Consider the following 21,129-nt stretch of genomic DNA (forward strand, 5'->3'; position numbering starts at 1 on the left):
GAGTAACTTTTTCCTATATATACCGCTATATAACCGCTGCTTGGCGTTAGTTTCCGAGATATTCATGAACTTTTACTACTTTTTATATTTGAGTTAACTTTATATATGAGCATGATGATATTACTATACGTATGTTCGTTGTTTTCGCAAAGCTAAACTAATCATACTTGAGTTCCTTTCTTGTCTTTCTGTATTTACGAATTGAACCGTGAGACGTATGAACGCATCGTAATACGAATCCCTGCACGAACATATCTATGTATCATATCATCATGTTAGTACATGAAGTTAACCCAAGTATACAATCTCTACTATGTTAGGAAGGAAAGAGGAAGGAAAGGAAAGGAAAAGAAAAAAGAAGGAAAAGCGTGTTTCGTTTGAAGCCTCTTAGTAAGCATAAGTAATCTCGTCCGTCAGTCAAAGAGTAAAAGACTTCTGAACAAGGCCGTTTATTAGACCGGTTAGACGTTGGAATTTGGAATAACTATGATTAGTAAAATAAAGAGAGAAGAGTAAGGTGAAGACTGAAGTAGAGTGGAGACTTTCGAGATTTGTGTGTTTGATGTGCATCCCTCTGGTGGCGAGTATTGGAGGGCCGTCATAACATTAATACATACGTGACCGCACCCGTTTTATGTGGTTATGTGTGGTGATTCATAGATATCGTATGTAAAATTTATTGAATTCCTCAGGTAAAAAATATAATACAAAATGACAGAAGTTCATAACTTAGGTGTTGACGCTATCAGCTGTCATGCTTGGAATAAAGACAAAAAAGGTTTGACATTTGTTTGACGCGTTCAGTACCTTTGCCAATCAATGATCAGAGTTAATATATTTTTTACAGAAGTGGCTATTTGTCCAAATAACAATGAGATCCAAGTTTACAAACGCACGTCGAGTGGTTGGAAATTGTTACAGAATCTACAGGAACATGATATGCATGTTATGGGTATTGATTGGGCACCAAATACCAATCGAATAGTAACATGCTCCGCAGATAAGAATGCATACGTTTGGACACAGGAAGGAGATGGAAAGTGGAATCCTGCATGGGTACTTTTAAGAATAAATCGTGCAGCAACATGTGTAAAGTGGTCACCATTAGGTATGAGCCAGCTGAAGTGTGGTTGATTTGGGTTTGAATAAATGTAAGCTGAAAAATTGCTTGCTTCCTTCTCTGTAGAAAATAAATTTGCTGTTGGATCTGGAGGTAGAGTAATAGCTGTTTGTTATTTTGTTTCTGAAAACAATTGGTGGCAGTGTAAGCATATAAAACGCCCATTAAGGTCTACTGTAACTGCAGTCGATTGGCACCCAGATAATAAAGTTTTGGTTGCTGGATCCACTGATTATAAAGTTCGTGTATTTAGTGCATTTATTAGTGACATGGAAGATGCACCTGGTAATGGTCCATGGGGTCACAGTAATACTTTAGGAACATTACTTGCCGAATTCCAGAATACTCCCAATGGAGGTAGAGAAGTGTTCTTTTTATTACAATGCTAATAGAAATCTTATTGTCATATTTATTAATCATTTCCTTTCTATTTATACTCAGGAGGTTGGATACACTCTGTTGCATTTAGTCCTTGTGGCAATAAAATTTGTTGGGTAGCACACAATTCATCAATTTGCATTGCAGATGCTACTAAAGGAAATGCTGTTATACGATTGTATACAGAGCATTTGCCATTTTTATGTTGTGTTTGGATGGGGTCCAATTCCATTATCGCTGTGGTATTTATTTATATTTTCAACTGCGATAATTTTCATTATAAATATATGACTCACAAACTAAATAATTCCTTTAGGGTCATAGTTGTATGCCTATGCTGTATTCTATAGACGATAATGGTCAACTATATTTTGTATCAAAATTAGACAATACACAGAAAAAGGAGGCTGCTGGTTTGTCCGCTATGCGTAAATTTCAATCGTTAGATCGCCAAGCGAGAACCGACACGAACGATAATGCCTTAGACAGTATACATCAAAATACTATCAACTGTGTGCGCAAAGTATCAGATAATGAATTTAGTACGAGCGGTTTAGATGGTCAATTGGTAGTTTGGGATCTCAAGGTAAATCTTATCTCTATACAATTTCTTTCACATCTATATAATCAATACAAGTATACTAACAACTTAATTTCTAATTTAGCTTCTGGAGAATTCTATTGCTGGTCTCAAGATAGCATAAGTAAAATCTTTTTTTATATCAAAGAAAGACGGAAGATGTTACATCAATTGAAAAGATGTATAAATGTTAAATCTGAAACGAAACGAAAGAAAATATACAATTTCTCATTAATACTTCAATTATATCAATTACTCCTATACAAAATACATTATATTTTTAGCTAAACATTTGTCGATATGTGTAGATAAATTAATATGATTCCCTTGCCTTGTGATCCATAACTTTAATTTAAACTTAAAATTTTAAAGCGTCAAATCGCATTTGCTAAATTCCTCTACCTCCTCCTTACGTCATCCTACACACTGTTGCGATCAATGCAATGCTCATCTCGGATCGTCGACTGGTTTGCATAGTTTCAGGCGACCCGATAAGTACGTTGGTTCACTGTTTGTCAGGCGTAAAAGGTTGGTTCGCGCCTGGAAACCACACGGTCTCGTGCGGCTCGAGTGGGGGGCAGCCGGACAAGTTCAGCGCGAATATCGATTCAGTCTCGCACAAACCACCCCCATGTACCGTGCTCGTTGCAGCAGCTCCACCTTCTAACTTTGTTTTTCGCTCGGTATCATGACTGGTACATAAACAGAGAAGGAAAGAAAGAGAAGCACCACGGTGTAAAGGCTGTGTGCATAGTCTACATCGTGCTCTACGAACGGGAAACGGATATAGTGGCGCGTTCAATTATTTCGACAACTATTGTGGGGATGTATTAGACGCGAATAAACCAGATCATCGTCGATAGAAATGTCTGTGCCGATGATGCTTATCGATTCGACAGCTAGTGTTGAAGAGGCATTCCATCATTTGTACACTTTTTAGTGAAGTGGTCAAGTTTATTACATAAACTCGAATCGTGATTAACGAACGTGATATTTTGTTCGTTTTATACGAAGAATATTAGTCGTCGAACGTATACTTATATCATATCGTAACGTATCTTCGTCATTATCTATCTTTTCCACTTCTTTTTCTTCGTTCTGAACTATCGTCCCCTTTCGTTTTTGTGACATATAAATCTTTCGTCAAACGGTTCACGCGACTGTCACGAGCTGTCGATTAAAATAGATCTTTCCAGCAAAACGTTCCGTCATCGATTCGCCGCATGCGACGAGCTATCTCGAAGGGTTGCGTTTCGTTCTCCTTGGCTACGCGCGCTGATACACCTGATAAATTTAGAAAGCTGTTGAACGTTATGATCGAACAACTTTCATGGAATTAACGATTGACCTTATGTGCTGGAGGAACCCGTTATTGTCGTGAAAGCAGCTGGACATTGCAAGCGCAAAAAGAAGAACCGAAACGCAGGAAAAAACAGGAGAGTGGTAGAGGAACCGTGTAAAACTCGAAGATTGAGTTTTGTTTCCGTGGCTGTCGAATATGAAACGTTGCAACCACGGTCACACGCGTCCCTACTTGTCTTGACTACAAGTCGTGGCTGAGCAAAGGGAGTGCGCCTCCGCTTCTTGAGAGATGTCTTCGATATCAGCGCAGGGGGTCGTCGAAAGAGCCAGCGCCGAGTTGACCAAAAGAATCAACGGTCTGGGGCTAAGAGCGTCTAAACATCATGGTTGGTGAATTAATTAACATTATTTTTTTTCTTGTAGTACGATATAGGACTTGAAGATATTAGAGGAATCATACCTCGCATATGTATTTAAGGAATTTGGAAAAATGGACTGATCGAAGAGATTAAGGAATTACCGAGTATTCAAATGCGATTTTTTTTCAACCGAGTCGATCTGAAATTCTTAAAAGTATTTGTTAACGTTGAAATATATGAATTTTTAATACATTATCAAGAAATGAGAAATACGATCAAAAACATTCTTTTGTGATTTTCATCTTTAAAATTATTAACGTTCTGTATCTTTTATTTTGAAAATTATTAACGTTTCTACTAAATACACAATTCAATATAGTATTTACCAAGCCTTCAAGCTATTGAATAACTTGCTGAGCAATAAATTCATTCGAGTAAGGACGATCCTCTAATTATTTCAAGCACCTTGTAACTTATTTTATCCTTCATGTGAATGGTTCGAGAATAATTTTAAATCGATACCTAATTTGGAATTGTCTAGCTTCGACCTAACTTAAACATATAACTCATAATCGTCGATTCTTTTAAAGAGAGCTTCGACAGGATGTTATTACCAATTAATTTTCTTTCTCTTCCTGTCCTTTTTATTCATTGTTTCATCGTGCTGGAATCTTAAACAGTCGCCGAAGCGGGGCGATCGACGAATTTGGCCAGCCATTATTGCGTAATCACAAATACCAATTGATTTCTGTTAAACCGCAACCCCGAACCGCTCCTTGGTCAATGTTTCTTAATTCTGCGTTGTACAACATTACCCGGTGCATCGTATGCTCGGTGCTGTCCCGACGATCTTCCTCCGGAACGTTCGTTAAAGCGGCCACCAAGTGGTTTTAGTCGCAATCTGAACTGCAATGGAATCGATAGCATTCGTCCTCATGCACGTGGAAACGTAGTACTTAGCCATCTCGTAATCTTTTACCTTGCATTCTATTTTCCATTTGCTTGAAAATCTGGGAAAGATATACATACATACAATCTTTTCAATGTAACTTATACCTTTACAACGTTATATCTTTTATGTACTTTTTATGGATGACTTGAGGTTTAATTTTGAATCTCATTTAGAGGTTAACTTTATGATACTTATATCTAATATCCAGTATCTAAAACTAGAGCTTAAGTTTTAATAAGACGTTGTTAGGCCTCGTGTATCGTTGAAAAATATGGCAAAGATGTTGGACCATTGTCAGCTGAAATATGTATTTAACTGTAACTTATCCTGGTTTCCTATCGTTCGTATATGAATGTTAACCATCTCAACTATAGTCATACTAATATAATTTCATTTACTAACAGAAGTATATTTCTAAGAAGTATTACTCTCGAGTATTAGTCTTTTCTATTGAGTTCTAGTAGGATACGGATATCTGATACATTTGTTTATCTTAGATATACATTTAATACCAATTTCCAAAAACTGTTGAAATTAATAATGGCTAGTTAATAATGAAACATTCTAGGTATATACGTACTGTGTATGTAGTGTATTATATTGTGCAAAAAGTATATTTATAATATACTTTTAATTAAAAAATAAACTATTATATAAATAATATAAAAGTATATATGATATATACAAGACATATAAAGATATATAGAACAGGTTAAGATGACTGCACTGAATATCATGGTTTATTAATATAATGAATACTTAACTGTTTAAATAGTTTTGCAATCTCTGTGAAATACATATTTACATTAAATATCTTGTAGCATCCATATACACTTGCTAATTTGTTCCAAACTTTATCAATACAATTGTCATAATCACGCCTTGTTACAATATTAATGACATTTCAAAATGTTTCGTATAACACATAACATACCCATAAAAAGTTTCCACAGATATCCGCTCAATTCGTTTGATTTCGTGCGCTACTGTAGAGGCAATAATAATGCAGTCATAAATGATCAGGCATTGTATGTTTTGAACGTGACACCTGAATTTATTTCAACCGTTGTTAATTGTGGTTAATTGTTAGCACGAGAACATCGTATCGATTGACATGACTAGGTCGACGATTCACGGACCGGAAATATCGGTGAATCGACGATTTGTCGTGTCTGACGAACACGAGAGCCCGAGCATCGGGTTTGCTTGAATGGGAATCCGGCAGACAAAAGGCAGCGTACGCATGCCGGTTTTCATACGGCCGAGAAGTCGCGACAGAGCAAGAGATTTATTTTAACGCGTAAAATAGGTAATCACCGTGGCGGCTGGATTGCCGCCAGAGCCCCTGCACGACTGATAAAATTGTGGCAGATCAGCCAAACCCCTCCTCTCAAACAATTAATCATTCGTTACTGTATCATCGCATGATCGTCTTTGTTTCTTCGAACAAAAACCCAAAACCATCTTCTTAATCTTTTTCATGAAATTTAGATGCTGCAAGAAAATAAACTAGGATTAGATGATGAACTTCATTCGATTATCTATTTTTTATTTTGATTTTCTACGAAGTTTAGATTATTATAAATTATATTATATGAATGTGAAGGAATTACTCTAAGATCGTTAAGATTAGAAATTTTATAGAGCTTTTCTTGTTTTTCTAAATTAATATAAAATTATTGTAATTCTATGTAGATACATAGTTATCTGTCATTATATCATAAAATTATCGTATTAATATGATTTCAAACTTCTTTGGTTCAAATGATATTCATTTCATAAATATAAAATTTCTTTTATGTTTGAATTTAACATAGAGAATTGCATCTTGTTAATTCGCCATCTGAAAAACAAATTATTACATTAAAGACAATTAGACCAGTAAGTATTTAAAAATCTCCATATTTTCGTGTTCTCAATAAAGATTTCTGCAGTAGGGAATATCTATTTACTTACACGTGGAACTGATCAATACTGGCTATAAATTTGAAGTGTCGTGGCGTATAGAAAATTTTTGTCACGCTGCAACGAATTTTATTCGAATCGGAAACATTTTTCAACAATCTATTCGATACATTCTTTCGATTGCGAATACCGGCGAAACTATCGTTCGATAAACTTATCGATCGAGCTACGTCTCGCGATAGAATAGATGTGATGCGAGATATGTTATTGTTGCTTGATAAATAAGTTGGATAAGAGAGCAGAATTGTACTTTAACGCGTTAACTGCCACATAAAGTTTATATATTTTTCTCTGGAAGCCGTAATAGATTGAAATATGCTGCAACATAACATTTAATTTTTATATTAATTACAATATTTCGATACATTACAATAGAAAATTATATTATATTCACACATTCTTTTCTGATTACAGTATTTAAATCATCCATATTGTCGAACATTTGTTAACCTATGAGATTTATCTTGTACCACTTATTTTAAAGAATTTAGTAACGTGGTTCACGGATGACTAGACTGCGGATTTTTACGCAATTATGAGAAATTTTAAAATGCAATAATGCACAGAACGTGAATAATTTACAAAGATGTATGAAATATCCAAAGTACAAGAGTCTCTATATTATTTAGCAGGTAAAATAATTTTTTGCTAAAGTTCCATTTCTTTTATTATACATATAAAACCATGAATTTACATATAAATCCGTAGTATACCAACTGCGACCATCACCGTAGCAATCAACGTGTTAATCGTAGGTGGGCACAATTCGCGGGGAAAAAATGCTTGCCATGTGATAGAGAGATAGAGACAGGAAATAGAGATGTACCCGGAGCCAAATGGGACATACAGTTCGAAAATAAAACGAAAATAACTTACCGCATCTTCGCAGCAAGTTTACCTTTACAGAAAAGCCTTTAAAGACATGCTCTTCAATCCTCATTACAAGCACGGATCTTTAAAAATTATATTGGATATAGAAACTTGTTTTAAACACCTTTGTCTACACATAATATTTGTAATATTTTTATGATAGAAAAAAGGATGCTATTTTATGACAGATTATTTAATATAGATAATTGTAGTTTATTTCAACTTATAGATTGTTTTAAAAATATTACTTGAATAATCGAAGAACTATTTGGTCATTGGAAGAAGCTTATGTTTTAGATTATTTCTATAAACATCGATACGGAATCCTTTTTTAAACAAGGAACACCTTTGTATTGTTGATAATATGATGTCAATTTTTTTCAATGGAAGAAAAGAATTATTTTGAATTCTTTTGTAATATATTTGACAGAGGTGATTATGATTTATTCAAATTGATAAATTTAAAATGTTTTCGTGGAGATCTCTGTAAATCAATGATCATTGAAAGGATAGTTCATCCTAAATTTGACTTTACAGGCAAACATCGTGAATATTTAAATTCATGAACAACATAGATCTGTTCCTGCAAACGAATGTTTCATATACAGATGTTCGATTATGAGTGTTTATAATCGAGAAAGTAAATATTTCTTTAAAGGAATTTACGAAAGCCTTTAACATGGAGGAGTCTTCTGAAACCTAACAACTTTCAACTTTATCAAGCTTTATCGATATTTCCTCTACACTGTTCCAAACGACTATGATAATACATTCATAAAAGTTTTAGTAGTCATCAAGCATTCATAAATTAATTATATAATAATTCATATAAGTAATTCATAAATTATTTAACTCCTTAACATTCTTAATCATCCCATTTAATCGCCTGTTTGATCCAAATGGATTATTGTATAATAATATTGGATGCAAAAACCATCTTAGGACTCTCAGGATAAAACATTTCAATAGATTCTCTACTCTCTATTATATTTATTTCCCAAATCTTGTTATTTATCTTTAATATTGTAAACAAAATTTAAAAATATTAGTTGACAAAGCATTATAGAAGTCAGAAGTATAGAAGTCAGAATATATAATACATAAAATATTGTTTATATAATTAATTCATGTAATACATAACATAAATGAAAAGAAGTTAATCCTAAATCTGATGATAAAAGAAATACAATTATTGTTTTGAATATTAAACAATCTCTGTTGAAACGTATTAGGTATCAATTGGTAATTGAAACAAAGGATGATGTTTAAATAAACCATGGGAATGTTTCAGGTGGGGGAAAGGCGAGCGTCATGGAACGCGTTACGCACGTGTTCTGCGGGAGCGGCGGTGTTCCGTACACGAATTTGCAGAGCGCGAATAATGCGAACGCAACCCCGGAAAAGCCAAGCAGGAGCGTGCCAACGTCGATAAGCAACATGCCTTCGGTGAACAACAAGAGCCTGAGCAACGTCGGTACACCGAGCAGAGCAAGGATATCGAGAAATCGAGGGAAGAATGTGCCGTTGGCGAGCGGTGGAACGGGCGGATACGTCGCGCCCACCACGTGGGATCAGCTGATGCAAGACGATCATTTCCTCAGTAAATTCTTCCTCTACTTCACCGCCATCGAGAGGAGGATTTTGGCTCAGGTGCCAGCGATTAAACGATCGTTATTAATCTAACTTGCAACAGAATTGCACTCATCTTTGTTTTTTCTTTTTTTAACGTGTTAACATGTTCCGTCCTCAGTGAGAAGTAAGATAAGTTTGGTTGAAAGAATTACACTAGAATATACAATCAAAGAAGAATGGCGCTTGTACTGAATACCTGATGCATACTTTGTTATCTTCTTTCCTATCTGTTTTGTTTGGGAGCAGTTAAGAGGATTGTATAAAATACTGTATGACATACATAGGACAGAAAGTGATTCCCTATGCGAAAGTACATCAAAAACGTAGAATAACAGCTTTTCGTTGAAGGCACAGTATTGAAGATTTTGAGAATTTATTACGTACGATATAATTTATAAGGAGAATTTGTATAGTAGAAGTTTGCTGATTTTTCTGCCACTTATGATACTTAGTTCAAATAATGTGAGTTTAGGCCCAGATAAGTAGATCGTTAACTGCTAAAATTTTATTTTACTATTATTGACGAAATGAAGTATTGTTAATGAAACTATCCACTGTACTTTCTTGAATCTAACTACTCGTAAAAGTCGTGCAGATTTTGTATAGAAAAGTAATGGGTATTATAGTGTCTGTTGAGCTTAAAATTAATTCTCGGATGAAAAAATTTCACTTGATACTACTAATTTAATTTTGCATACGGAATCCTCTTGTATAATATCGTTTCCATAATACTTTTGGTTGCATTCTATATATTGTCGAAGCTTGTAATTTTATTGGAAAAGTAGAATGCGCTCAATCCTCAATTCTTGGCATTGATTCGCCGTGGAATTAAAGATAGTAAAGATTGACGATGTGGATTAGATAATAATCTTTTCACGGTCGTGCAAGATGATTCTTCTTGGTCGTAAAATAAATCACTTGTGATTAAGGAAAGTCTTGTTGCGTGATGCTTTGTTAAATGACATATTTGTTTAGCAACGGACGTCAAACTTCTTGGCTATCGACTTGTGTACATACATACGTCGTGGACTCGGGCTGATTTACTGATTTATGTTTGGAAACGCTGTTCAATTATAAATAATAGTATTAGAAGCCTTTTCATACTGGTCGAATGATCTTTCACGGGAGATTAGACTGATATACGATCTTGCATATATTTTATACAAGGTTCTTAACTGTCATCTGGTTCTGGTTCTAATATTGGTTTAGATAATCTATTAAATTAAATTGTTAAATTTTAATTCGATAGATTATTTAATTTTAGGGTATTTAAATCCATTTCGTGTTTTAAAAAGCATAAAGTATTTTAGAATTAAGTAACTTAATTGGAACAACTAAGTTCCAACTGTTGAGAGGATCGCTTATAACTTCACGATACCAGTTAAGAGTTCATGTCATAAAATTAAAGCATCATTCTATTCTCCTTGGAACAGTAAATATTGATTCTCTCATCTGCTTAGAACAGAACAATAAGCATATATAAATCTATAAATACATAATACAACTTATCTAGTTACTTAGACGCTCTAACATGATAGGATGAAAGGAAAAGTCTCTTAACAATACTGTTTAAGATTTAAACAAACGTTATCCCACCTTCTTTGAACAGTATATTAATATTGATTCAATCTTGATGCAGTTTTTATATAAGACGTCTATTCCAGGATGTCCGTCCCACAGGGTTCTACGTAGACTTTGCCAGCGTACCTCGATTAAAAATGGAAGCACTGCGTGCGCATTCATAAATATTTTATTAAGCAGTTGTCACAAACATATAAAATCATCCTGGCAAAGGTTTTCTAGAATAACTTGCACACCTAAAAATAAAACGGAAAATCTAACAACATTGAGATTCCACTTCCATGATTCTTAATTTATTCCATGGCGAATCGAGTACCCGTGAATTTTTCAATTGATGTACATTTCTTAAAATTTTGCATCTTTGATATATTTTATATTTTTAAAATGTTCTATTCCTGAAGCTTTATATTTCTAAAAATATACAAAAATGTAACGATTCGGTGATTTACAGGTGTGCTTAAGATGGCGAGATATACTTTATGCGCGACCTCGACTCTGGGCAGGTTTAGTGCCCGTGGTGAGGTGTCGTGAGGTGCGTGCCATGCCTCCTAGTTCACGCACACGGCTCTACGCCTCCTTAGTTAGAAGAGGCTTTCATTCGTTGGTTCTTCTCGGCGCATCGGATGAGGATATCCCGGAACTGACGCACGGATTCCCATTAGCGCAGAGAAATATTCATTCGTTATCGCTTAGATGTTGCGCCGTTACTGACAGGGGGCTTGAAGCTCTCTTAGATCATCTACAGGTATATACATACATGTAACTTTCCTTAATACAAAACAACCATTAAATTTAAAGACCATAAATATTTCACTTAAAAAATTAGCATTATTACCTTTTGATTGCAGATTAAAGTTACAGCAGATTTTTATTGGTGTATAATACGTAAGAATTAATTGAATTTTTCTTTCAGAAATAAGCCTTTTTTATTCTAAATGTCTCGTTTATGCTATATTAAAAACTGACAATGAAAAAGGTTAAGTAAATTTTAATAAAAAGTACGTTGGGGATGAACTTTCTTTCAAGGTCATTTTTCTCCAACTTCTACAGTCAAAAATATTTGAAACATTCTGTGCAATCCAAATATAGACATTTAAATCAACTGTTTTCAAAATGTTGATCATGCATATCTTGTTGATTAAATAAATGAACTACTACAGACTTCATTCTTGTTTTCAAAGCTCTCAAACAAGCTACTATTTTCTTTCTTTTCTTCTTTATATCGCTCATTTATTTGATACAGAGTAAATTAATGAGTAGATATTAAGGAAAGGGGGAGTAGAAGTATTCTCTAATGTTTTTATATTTTTAGGCGTTGTTCGAGCTGGAATTAGCTGGTTGCAACGAGATAACGGAAGCCGGCCTGTGGACTTGCTTAACACCTAGAATAGTATCGCTCTCCTTGTCGGATTGTATTAATGTGGCCGATGAAGCTGTCGGTGCTGTCGCTCAATTGCTGCCGAGTCTCTACGAGTTCTCGTTGCAGGCTTACCATGTAACCGATGCCGCTCTTGGATATTTCCACGCCACTCAAAGTAGCTCCCTTAGTATCCTCAGGCTGCAATCCTGCTGGGAACTCACTAATCATGGTGTAGTCAATATTGGTAAGGAGCCTTTATTTTGAAATCTTGCGTTGCGATGTTATTCGTATTTTGTTTCGAATAAGACATTTCGTATGTCTTTCGATTAAAGCATAAGACATAGATTTAAATAAAAATTGGAGCAAATATTCATTTGGAGTGTTTAGTAATACAAAATCAATATAACATGAAAGAGCGTCATATCACGAAAAGTTATTTTTGAATATAGTATCCACACTTTTAATTATTTATGTTTTACTATAGTATGACAAAAAATAAAAATTGAAAAATTGACATATATAACAATAAAACGTTGAGCAATGTTCACTGCTGTGATAAAATGACAAATTGTCTTCCACTAAAGACACTCGAGGTGTCTGATATTATAACGTGGTTGAATATAATAAAAATAGGTACTAATTAGTCTTTGAGTTATCATGTTAGTTATTATAGTGGTGTCCTCGTTGTGTATGTATAGTAAAAAATACTCCAACATAACTCAAGACGTTAACGTCGCGTAAAGCGGGACAGTTGCAAAATCGTTTTGCTAGGATCCAGGTAGAAATAATTCTTGATGACGATACCGTGAAATTAAGTCAGGTGGTGCACGCATCCGACCATTATAAATTTAGAATTAAGGAACACCGCTTTATTTAGCTTTCAAGCTGTCAGCAACAGCTCAGACTCATGCTTCTAAGTGAGTACACGTAGCTACTTCGAGGACAACGACCAGATGTCGTTATTTATATGGTAGTTTCGTATTTCTCTGTAATAAGTTAATGAAAAAGATTAAACAAAAAAAAGAAAAAAGAATCTTAGAGAGTGTATAATATACTCTTCATTTTCTGTCTTATCTTCCAGTACATTCCTTGCCCAATCTGACTGTCCTGTCGCTGTCTGGATGCAGTAAAGTAACAGATGATGGCGTTGAATTGATAGCAGAAAACTTATCCAGGCTTCGTTCGTTGGATCTGAGCTGGTGCTCGAGAATCACCGATGCGGCTCTAGAGTACATTGCTTGTGATCTGAATCACTTAGAGGAGCTCACATTGGACAGGTGAGAACTGTTTAATTATTGTAGGACTTAACATAAAAAGGGATCCAACATTTTTTAAAGTTTCGTACAAAGAACGATGATAAAGAATATATGAAGCAAAACATTAAATATTCAATAATGTAAATCAGTTGAAAACAAATTGCAACGTTGGTTTCCAATGAGTTCAGAGAAGAGGCATTCAGCTGCAACCGACGAAAATGAAGAGGCATACTCCCCTTTTTCTTAACTCTTCTTTTAAATCGCGCTAAATGACACTGCGACCCACCGCGGTGAATCCGTACGATCCATTCATGTTCTACATACTAAACGCGTTAACAAGCATTCTATTTACGATCAACTATTGTGCAATACGTCCATGAATCAGCGTTCGTCGATGCATTCAGACGCCTAAGGAGACGAACTAACAATCTAGCAACAAATTGGCTGGCTGTAGGAGATAATATATATATATATATAATATAATATATATATATATATATTGTTCTAAGCGATATAGCGAAATTCTAACTGATGATATTCACAGTCACATCCAAACACCTTGATTTTCAAATTGCAAATGATTTATGTGGATAAAAATTTCTGGAACTTGTTTTCCGAATAGTACACTATAGGATACATTTTTTTAAATATACAGCAGAACACACTATATCCTTTACTTTTATCAACTAAGCACTCTTGTCCATAATTCGTCTGCCACTTGTTAATCCTAAACATAATATTTATTAAAATAGATTTCTAATAATATCTTCAAAACATAGTATAATTGAATTTTCTTTCAATACGTACGACTTATAAACTTGTCAACTTCATTTTTGTAATTACAAAATTCATTTGTCTTTATCTTAAATATATGTACTAATAAACGTTCGATAATTTATGGATAGGAGTGTATGTCGTTTTCGAATCTGGGCTCAAATGATTTGGCTTCGTTTTCATGCCAATTTGTCTTCAATGGAGACGTTAACGAATCTATAATGAACAGAAAACAATCATTAAATAATTTGGCGAAGACATCGTGAACAGACGTTATAGATCCTTCCTTTATTATCTTGAAGTTTCTAATTATGTAATCATATAATCTTTAATTTAGAAAGTGAAATAATAATGTGTTGCAGCTATAGATTTCTCAATCTATAAATCTATGATAAATCCATAATTTAGATATAATTATTATAAATAATTATATTTAGAAATTAGATTAAGATATAAGGATAAAGGTTCGTTTCTAGGAAAGAACGATATCATGAAAAATATGAATCGAAAAGCAACGAAAAAATGACAAAATGACAAAACTTTATATTAAGAGAAGAGTCGAAGCAAATAGTTTGTTAAACTTTTCTTTCTTCATCTCGCGTAGATGTGTGCATATCACAGATATAGGCGTGGGCTACATTTCCACAATGGGATCATTGAGCGCATTGTTCTTGAGATGGTGCATACTACTTAGAGACTTTGGACTTCAGCACTTGTGCGGCATGAAATCCTTACAAGTACTCTCCGTGGCAGGTAAGATCAACCTAAAGCCTGCTCTATATGTCCCCTACATTGCACGTCGAAATTTAAAGAATAAACTTCACCGTCCCCCCTTTCTCAAAGATGAACAATTATTGAACAAATGTTATTTCCAAACATTTACCCTTTTTCATATATAAATAATTGACCAATGGTCTTATAATATTTCACAAACAATTAAAAAGCATTAAAATTTACCTTTCAAAAATTTATCTATTTCTATTAGGTTATCCGAAAAGTTTCTTTCGTTTCATAAGGCGATAATAGATGAAAAATAATTTCTGTTTTACATTATTTTATTGAATTAAGTATGATCCATTTCATTCTATTTCTATTATTATGTTCGTGCATAATTCAATAAACTAATATAAAACAAAAAACATTGTGCGTCTATTATTTCCTTATAGAACGAAAGAAACTTTCCGGATAACCTAATATGTATAAGTTATTGATGAAGAATCTTACATTCTTCCACAAAGAGAAAAAAGGTATTCGAAAGAATTAAGGAGTTAAGAAATTTGAATCATTGATCAATGGTGTTATCATCTTTCAAAAATTGATCTCTTTGTATACATAAACTTTTTTATATAATTTATACTATTTCACAAAGGAGGAAAAGTAAAAATTCATTTCTGTTAAAGAACATAAATTTTTCACAGGGTGCCCATTGCTCACAAGTAGCGGATTATCGAGCTTGATTCAGCTTCGACATTTACACGAGCTAGAGTTAACTAATTGTCCAGGAACGTCTCAAGAGCTGTTCGATTATTTGCGCGAACACCTACCGCGCTGCCTAATCATCGAATAAATGACGCTTCGTTGGGAGCAGGGCAACAGCTCCAGCAAATTCCTTTGCGTTCCACACAGAAGACGTTTCAATTCCTATAGAACGAGACGACAACATAAAAAGATGTTTCACATAAAGCAATATTTAGAACGAACAAGAGTACTGACTACGAGAGGAGGAGACGATGCGGATACAGATAGGAAAGAAGCAATTGACGTCCATACACAAGCAGTACCGCAAATTATTGTTCTCTCTTGTAACGACAAAGGATATAAAAAATGAAAAAAAAAGGATATATAAGAAGAAAAAAAGAAAAACACTAGCCCTAAAAACATGCAAACATGTTAACACTAAGATAGCGCGTAGACATTTTTAATACACCAGAGCTCCTGTATGAATCGCACTCCTTTCTCGCCGATGCTACAACTTCTTATCGGATCGTATATGCGGTTCGATTCGTTTTGTTCTTTCCTTTTTCCGTTTTTGCATTTTTCGTCGAAACGCGTTTGAAAAAAATATGTAAAAAAAGAAATGCAAGAAAAAAAAGAAGAAAATGCAGAAAAGTATGCATCTCTCAATAAATTGATATCTTATATGGAGTTTCATATGTCGCCGCTTGATAATAGAGAAAACAGAAAACAGGAAGCAAACGAAGAGACAGTTTAATTATAGTAGGTTCTCGTTAAAACGAAGAAAAGAAATGAAAAAATGATATATAAAAAGACGTAGATATTGTACGACGAAATGACACGACAGACTCAACAGTTAGAACTGTGATAAATTTTTATTATACGTATGTTGTTCTACTTTGACTATATACATATGTCTAGGGCGTTGTTTAAACCTGCTTCAACGTTTTAAGGATGCGCGTAATTATCAACGCGTTAGACGCGTTGCTTTTTTTTTGAGAGAAAGAAAGGTATAATAAGCAAGCTACGATCGTAATAAAGTGATTAAAACAAAAAGATAAAAGAAACCAAAAAAGAGTACAGAAAAACATTCCGGTTACGTGTTAACGAGAACTTTTATTTTACGAGACATCGCGATCCTGCGAGTTTTTCATTTGCTCGACGATGTGTTGCTAAATAAACGAATGAAAAAAAGAGAAAAAAAACGTTAAAGATCATTGCACATGTATGTACTATTTAGAAGAAAAAAAAAGTTTTTAACTTATATTTTACCTATGTATATTCTGCTGTCATGTAATTAATGTTTCCTACATTTAAGGCTTACATCTAGCTAAGTTCCCAATGTTTTTTCATTAAATGTAATGATATATCGCAATATAGAAAAAAAAAACGTATTTTACGTGTTTAATACTGTTAACTATATTTCGACGGTTATTTAAAACGAATCAGTGTCAGTAATGATCCAAGTCAACATGTAAGGTATTGAAAGAGAATTTTACGCCGCCGTTGCACAATAAGTGCAACGTTTTTATGTTCAGACTCGTACTACCGAATAACTTCTGTGTAACATTTTAGCATTAACTCAATTTCTGACCGAACTGAAATTATTTTTTGTGTGTTACCACATGTTTAGCACATAACGTCTTTGTATATATTGTACAAATATGCGGTTAATAATTCTGTTACCAATCAAAACTAAATATATAAAATATATCCGCACAGTCGAAATTCTATCGGAAGTCGGGTCGCATGCGACGCAAGTCATGGATGTAACTTATAAGAGTGATATATGGTAACATGATGGAATGTGCTGTGAAATAAAAATTTATTGATCTGAATTTATTTTTGTACTCTTAGGTATTTTCCCACCAAGTGAGTAGTCCAAGTCCTGGCTCATCAATAGCAGCCTATAATACAAAAATAAAATAACCATTATTTTTCAGTACAATGCGCAATATATTATTATTTATATATGATTAATAATCAATATCTTAATCATACACTTAAAGTATAAATACCTACTCCTAAGGTATATGGAGATGTATTTTTAGCTTCTGATTTCTCAGTCTCCCCGGACATATTTGGTCCCGTAGGTAATGCTTCTGTGAATGTTTCACTTATTACCCTGAATCGTATAATTTCTCCTAAAGTTTACAATTTTATTACCTTATGTATTCTTGTTTCATGAAGCAATCAAAGTTTTTAAAATGATTTACCTGCATCCATAAATAAGTCATGCTTTTGACCGTCTCCTGTATCATATTCCCACACCCATGCTTGTTCTATTTGATCAAACCTTGATGGATGTTGCAATTTATTAGGTGGTATTACAATATCTTCAAAAAACCCTAATGTTACTGTAAACAATGTTATGGTAAATAAATGGTATGTGTGGTATGTTTATGGTAAATAAATCATAAATGGAAGTAAACATTAATACTGCTCTAAGTATTACCATGAACACCATCAACACTACAGCTTCGTATCTTCCCTATTAATATCTCTTCCATAAATGGACGGAACACAATGAAACGAAATACTACTTTGGTATGCGATGCACCATCCCCAGGAAAAATATATGATTCCTCAATTTTTGTAATATCATGAAGAGCAATACAAAGACCAACATCAAGATAAACCTTAAACAAATAAATTAATAATTCTATCTAATTCTACTGGTAAAATTTGGCTACAAATATTTAAATGAAATTATGAAATTTTACCTTGTTAGCTAATTTTCTATTGAGTTCATCTGTAATAGCATCATTTAATTTTCGTTTGAATTCCCATGGTGGAATTCTAACTGTGTCCTTTAATTCCGCGAGGACAAACATTAATGTATTGTATATGATAAAACGACTAAAATATAAATCTTAATATAAAAAAAATCTATTGTTTCACTAACACAATATTTATCTTCTGATTTCGATAAATATCCGGAAGTATGATTCCTGTCACAGACTTTGCGTGCTTTAAAGATAGTAAACCACCACTACGAATGCATCGAAATAAACTGCATTACTGTCAACATAACCTTTAACGCACGTGCTTTAAGCAAAGAAGTGCACAACAAGAAAAACTTCTCATATTTTGTTTCGTGTATTTTGTTGTATATTTATAGTGACAGATGTAGTATAAATAAAAAATAAAACTATTTGTGATTAAAACGAAGATAAAATTGAAAATTTTCTTCCGTAGATCATTTAAAATTTAAAATAAAGGAACAACCGACAGAATGGATGTTGTAAATTCAATTCTAGAAAACAGCACTCAGGAAAAAGATACACGTAAATCCACAGAAGTAAATAAAGATGTGGAAATTGAAACAGACTTGGGAACTCTTTTAGCGTTAGATTATAATACTGTGGACCTAAAAGTGTTAAAGTAACCTACAAAGCCTTTCCATAATTTTTATTTTTGTATGATCTGCATATATTAATTAATGTTTTATAGATCACAGACCGAACAATATCTGAAAAATTTAACAAGGGACAACGTGCAAGTAGTTATTAATAAAATATGGGAACTTCCAATAGAACGTGTTGATGAGGTAATAGTAGCAAAATTGCCCAAACAGAAATTTGTATTACCACGAGCTCGACAAATTCCAAAACCAAAACCTTTGACAAAATGGCAACAATTTGCTAAAGAGAAAGGTATCAAAACTAAACGAAAAGGCAAATCTAAACTTAAATGGGATGAAGAACTACAGGTAAGTTACAGATGCTCTTCTGAAATAAATTTTAATTTGTTGATATAAGCATTTATCATATCTTAATATTTTTGTAGAAATGGATACCTACTTTTGGTTATAAACGTAACAAAGCTATAGAACAGAAGGAGTGGTTGGTAGAAGTTAATAATGAAGGTAAAGCTATGGAAGATCCATTTGCAGCTGCTAAGACAGCAAAAGAAGAAAGAAAGTCTAAGAATGAATTACAAAGACTGCGTAATATTGCCAAGGCAAAAAATATAAAAATTCCAAAGGTAGGACTTCCTACTAGGGAACATTTTCCTGATTCACAACAACTTTCACAAGCCATGACTATTGCACGTACATCAACAGCATCTCTTGGCAAATTCCAAGATAGGTATATTTCATATTGTATCATTTAAACATTAATCATAATATAGTTATGTATCTAATATAAATTTATATGAAATTTATATAAAATTCCTACGATATTGTATAGGTTACCAAAAGAAAAAGATGCCAAGGGTATAGCCAAGCAAGTTCCAGGTATGAAAAGGAAAGCAGAAGAAATTCCCAAAAATTTACAGGAAGAGAAGAAACGCAATACCAATCTGGTAGACAGTATTCTGAAGAGTAACACTAAGATTCTACGTGAAGATTTCTCTGTACCAAAGTAAATTTTCACATTTTTTTTTTACAAGATTTATTAGTATAGAAAAGATTGTAATTGAACGTATTTCGCAGAACAACGCCAGCTAAAGTAAACAAAGACAAGAAAAAAGGTAAAAAGGGAGCAAAAGCTAAGGGGGTAAAGAAACCGAAAGCAGGTAAAGGACAACGAAATATGAAGCATAAAGTTGGAGGTAGAAAACGAAGATAAAAATTTGTTGGTACTATTTCAATCTCTCTAACTTCGGTTATTGTAACTTAAAAAACATAGTATTAAATATGTTGAAATAAATAATACCAATACGAAAATTTTGTGTTAGCTCCTAAGTAACTCCCAAAGAATAGTTTTAAAATTGACATTCCATAAATAAGTCGAATTTATTTTCACATTACCGACAAGCAATACCATTTTTTAAAGACTTAAATTATCACCTAATATTAAATAAAAATGGTTTAAAAATATGACAAAAATACTTTATTCGTCCTCTCTCCACCAAAAAAACTAATAAAAACTGCAGAAAAAATATAAAAAGAAAAAGATATAGTCAAGGTATAAAATTCATATATGCATACATAAAAATAAAATTAATCAAGGGTGAAGTATAATGAATCGTGAATAAAATGAACGAGTAGCATTACAAGTCGATAAGGCAGGTTGTCCCTTGGTCACAGAATCAGGGTAACGCGAAAAAGGTGAAAGGTCAAAAGCAGCACGGGATATCGACTCGGGATAGTCAAGAGGGCGAGGTAACCTGGTAGTGGGTGTAAGGGAGGGTAAGTGCGAAAGCTGGTTGCCCTAGAATCAGTAAGGGGTTCCACCCCGCATGTGATTTTATACATGCATGTTGCATGTGTACACGTTCAATGCCATTTGAACGAAACACAAACGCATTAGGATATCTTGCGCAATCTATAGGAATTGAAATGATAACTACGTTCAATTGCGATGTTTCATTTTAATATCTTCATTCTTAACCGTACTTGCTCATTGCGGTCTCAATATTCTATTTTATATTATTTAAAAGTTATAAATAATCAATCTTATAGAATATAGTATACTATTGCGGGTGAAATAGGGCACATGGTTGAAGACACAGTGGTATGATGTATTTCAGATTGGAAATGCATTATCCAACTCATATGTCCTGTTTGGTTACAATACTGTCAAGTATGACATCCAAT

At 33.5% G+C, this 21,129-nt stretch overlaps 4 protein-coding genes and 1 long non-coding RNA gene across 9 annotated transcripts; 3 read left to right on the forward strand and 2 right to left on the reverse strand.

Moving 5' to 3' along the window:
- The first annotated feature begins 322 nt into the window (after positions 1–322).
- Positions 323–2,369, forward strand: LOC126869571 (actin-related protein 2/3 complex subunit 1A-A). Of its 3 annotated transcripts, XM_050626335.1 has the most exons (7): positions 323–665; positions 734–778; positions 848–1,108; positions 1,187–1,477; positions 1,562–1,740; positions 1,815–2,084; positions 2,164–2,369. In XM_050626335.1, exons 1-7 carry the CDS (start codon positions 635–637, stop codon positions 2,200–2,202), a joined length of 1,116 nt encoding a protein of 371 aa, XP_050482292.1. In that variant the 5' UTR covers positions 323–634; the 3' UTR covers positions 2,203–2,369. The 3 variants fall into 3 exon arrangements, with proteins under 3 accessions (XP_050482292.1, XP_050482311.1, XP_050482301.1); XM_050626354.1 differs by having other exon boundaries at positions 328–778; positions 828–1,108; XM_050626344.1 differs by having other exon boundaries at positions 328–778.
- A 291-nt stretch (positions 2,370–2,660) lies between these two features.
- On the forward strand, positions 2,661–17,422 carry LOC126869417 (F-box/LRR-repeat protein 16). The gene is made up of 7 exons (XM_050625921.1): positions 2,661–3,766; positions 8,818–9,176; positions 11,191–11,484; positions 12,052–12,343; positions 13,181–13,376; positions 14,734–14,882; positions 15,548–17,422. The coding sequence occupies exons 1-7, from the start codon at positions 3,670–3,672 to the stop codon at positions 15,694–15,696; spliced, it is 1,536 nt and encodes a 511-aa protein (XP_050481878.1). The 5' UTR covers positions 2,661–3,669; the 3' UTR covers positions 15,697–17,422.
- Positions 3,897–6,224, reverse strand: LOC126869815 (uncharacterized). Of its 3 annotated transcripts, none has more exons than XR_007691013.1 (2): positions 5,456–6,224; positions 3,897–4,749 (listed from the first exon to the last, which is right to left on the reverse strand). It is a non-coding gene; the product is annotated as an uncharacterized LOC126869815 (long non-coding RNA). The 3 variants fall into 3 exon arrangements; XR_007691012.1 differs by having other exon boundaries at positions 5,626–6,204; XR_007691014.1 differs by lacking the exon at positions 5,456–6,224 and adding an exon at positions 4,823–5,410.
- LOC126869751 (DNA-directed RNA polymerase III subunit RPC8) lies at positions 17,391–18,450 on the reverse strand. Its single transcript, XM_050626691.1, has 5 exons — positions 18,308–18,450; positions 18,040–18,223; positions 17,801–17,941; positions 17,607–17,728; positions 17,391–17,491 (listed from the first exon to the last, which is right to left on the reverse strand). Exons 1-5 carry the CDS (start codon positions 18,416–18,418, stop codon positions 17,438–17,440), a joined length of 612 nt encoding a protein of 203 aa, XP_050482648.1. The 5' UTR covers positions 18,419–18,450; the 3' UTR covers positions 17,391–17,437.
- Positions 18,451–18,814: 364 nt separating this feature from the next.
- On the forward strand, positions 18,815–20,256 carry LOC126869637 (ribosome biogenesis regulatory protein homolog). The gene is made up of 5 exons (XM_050626468.1): positions 18,815–18,968; positions 19,038–19,296; positions 19,374–19,675; positions 19,778–19,951; positions 20,023–20,256. Exons 1-5 carry the CDS (start codon positions 18,820–18,822, stop codon positions 20,156–20,158), a joined length of 1,020 nt encoding a protein of 339 aa, XP_050482425.1. The 5' UTR covers positions 18,815–18,819; the 3' UTR covers positions 20,159–20,256.
- The last annotated feature ends 873 nt before the right edge of the window (positions 20,257–21,129 follow it).

The sequence above is a fragment of the Bombus huntii genome, chromosome 1 (assembly GCF_024542735.1).
Source record: "Bombus huntii isolate Logan2020A chromosome 1, iyBomHunt1.1, whole genome shotgun sequence".
Taxonomy (NCBI): Eukaryota; Metazoa; Arthropoda; class Insecta; order Hymenoptera; family Apidae; genus Bombus; species Bombus huntii.

Coding starts and splice junctions, on each gene's coding strand:
- LOC126869751 (XM_050626691.1), bottom strand. CDS start 18,418: ATGTTTGTCCTCGCGGAATTAAAGGACACAGTTAGAATTCCACCATGG. Junction 17,942..18,039: donor TAGTGTTGATGGTGTTCATG/GTAATACTTAGA, acceptor CATTGTTTACAG/TAACATTAGGGTTTTTTGAA. Junction 17,729..17,800: donor TGACTTATTTATGGATGCAG/GTAAATCATTTT, acceptor TGTAAACTTTAG/GAGAAATTATACGATTCAGG.
- LOC126869417 (XM_050625921.1), top strand. CDS start 3,670: ATGTCTTCGATATCAGCGCAGGGGGTCGTCGAAAGAGCCAGCGCCGAG. Junction 3,767..8,817: donor AAGAGCGTCTAAACATCATG/GTTGGTGAATTA, acceptor GGAATGTTTCAG/GTGGGGGAAAGGCGAGCGTC. Junction 11,485..12,051: donor CTCTCTTAGATCATCTACAG/GTATATACATAC, acceptor TTATATTTTTAG/GCGTTGTTCGAGCTGGAATT.
- LOC126869637 (XM_050626468.1), top strand. CDS start 18,820: ATGGATGTTGTAAATTCAATTCTAGAAAACAGCACTCAGGAAAAAGAT. Junction 19,297..19,373: donor AATGGGATGAAGAACTACAG/GTAAGTTACAGA, acceptor ATATTTTTGTAG/AAATGGATACCTACTTTTGG. Junction 19,676..19,777: donor CTTGGCAAATTCCAAGATAG/GTATATTTCATA, acceptor GATATTGTATAG/GTTACCAAAAGAAAAAGATG.
- LOC126869571 (XM_050626335.1), top strand. CDS start 635: ATGTGGTTATGTGTGGTGATTCATAGATATC. Junction 1,478..1,561: donor CCAGAATACTCCCAATGGAG/GTAGAGAAGTGT, acceptor ATTTATACTCAG/GAGGTTGGATACACTCTGTT. Junction 1,741..1,814: donor CCAATTCCATTATCGCTGTG/GTATTTATTTAT, acceptor TAATTCCTTTAG/GGTCATAGTTGTATGCCTAT.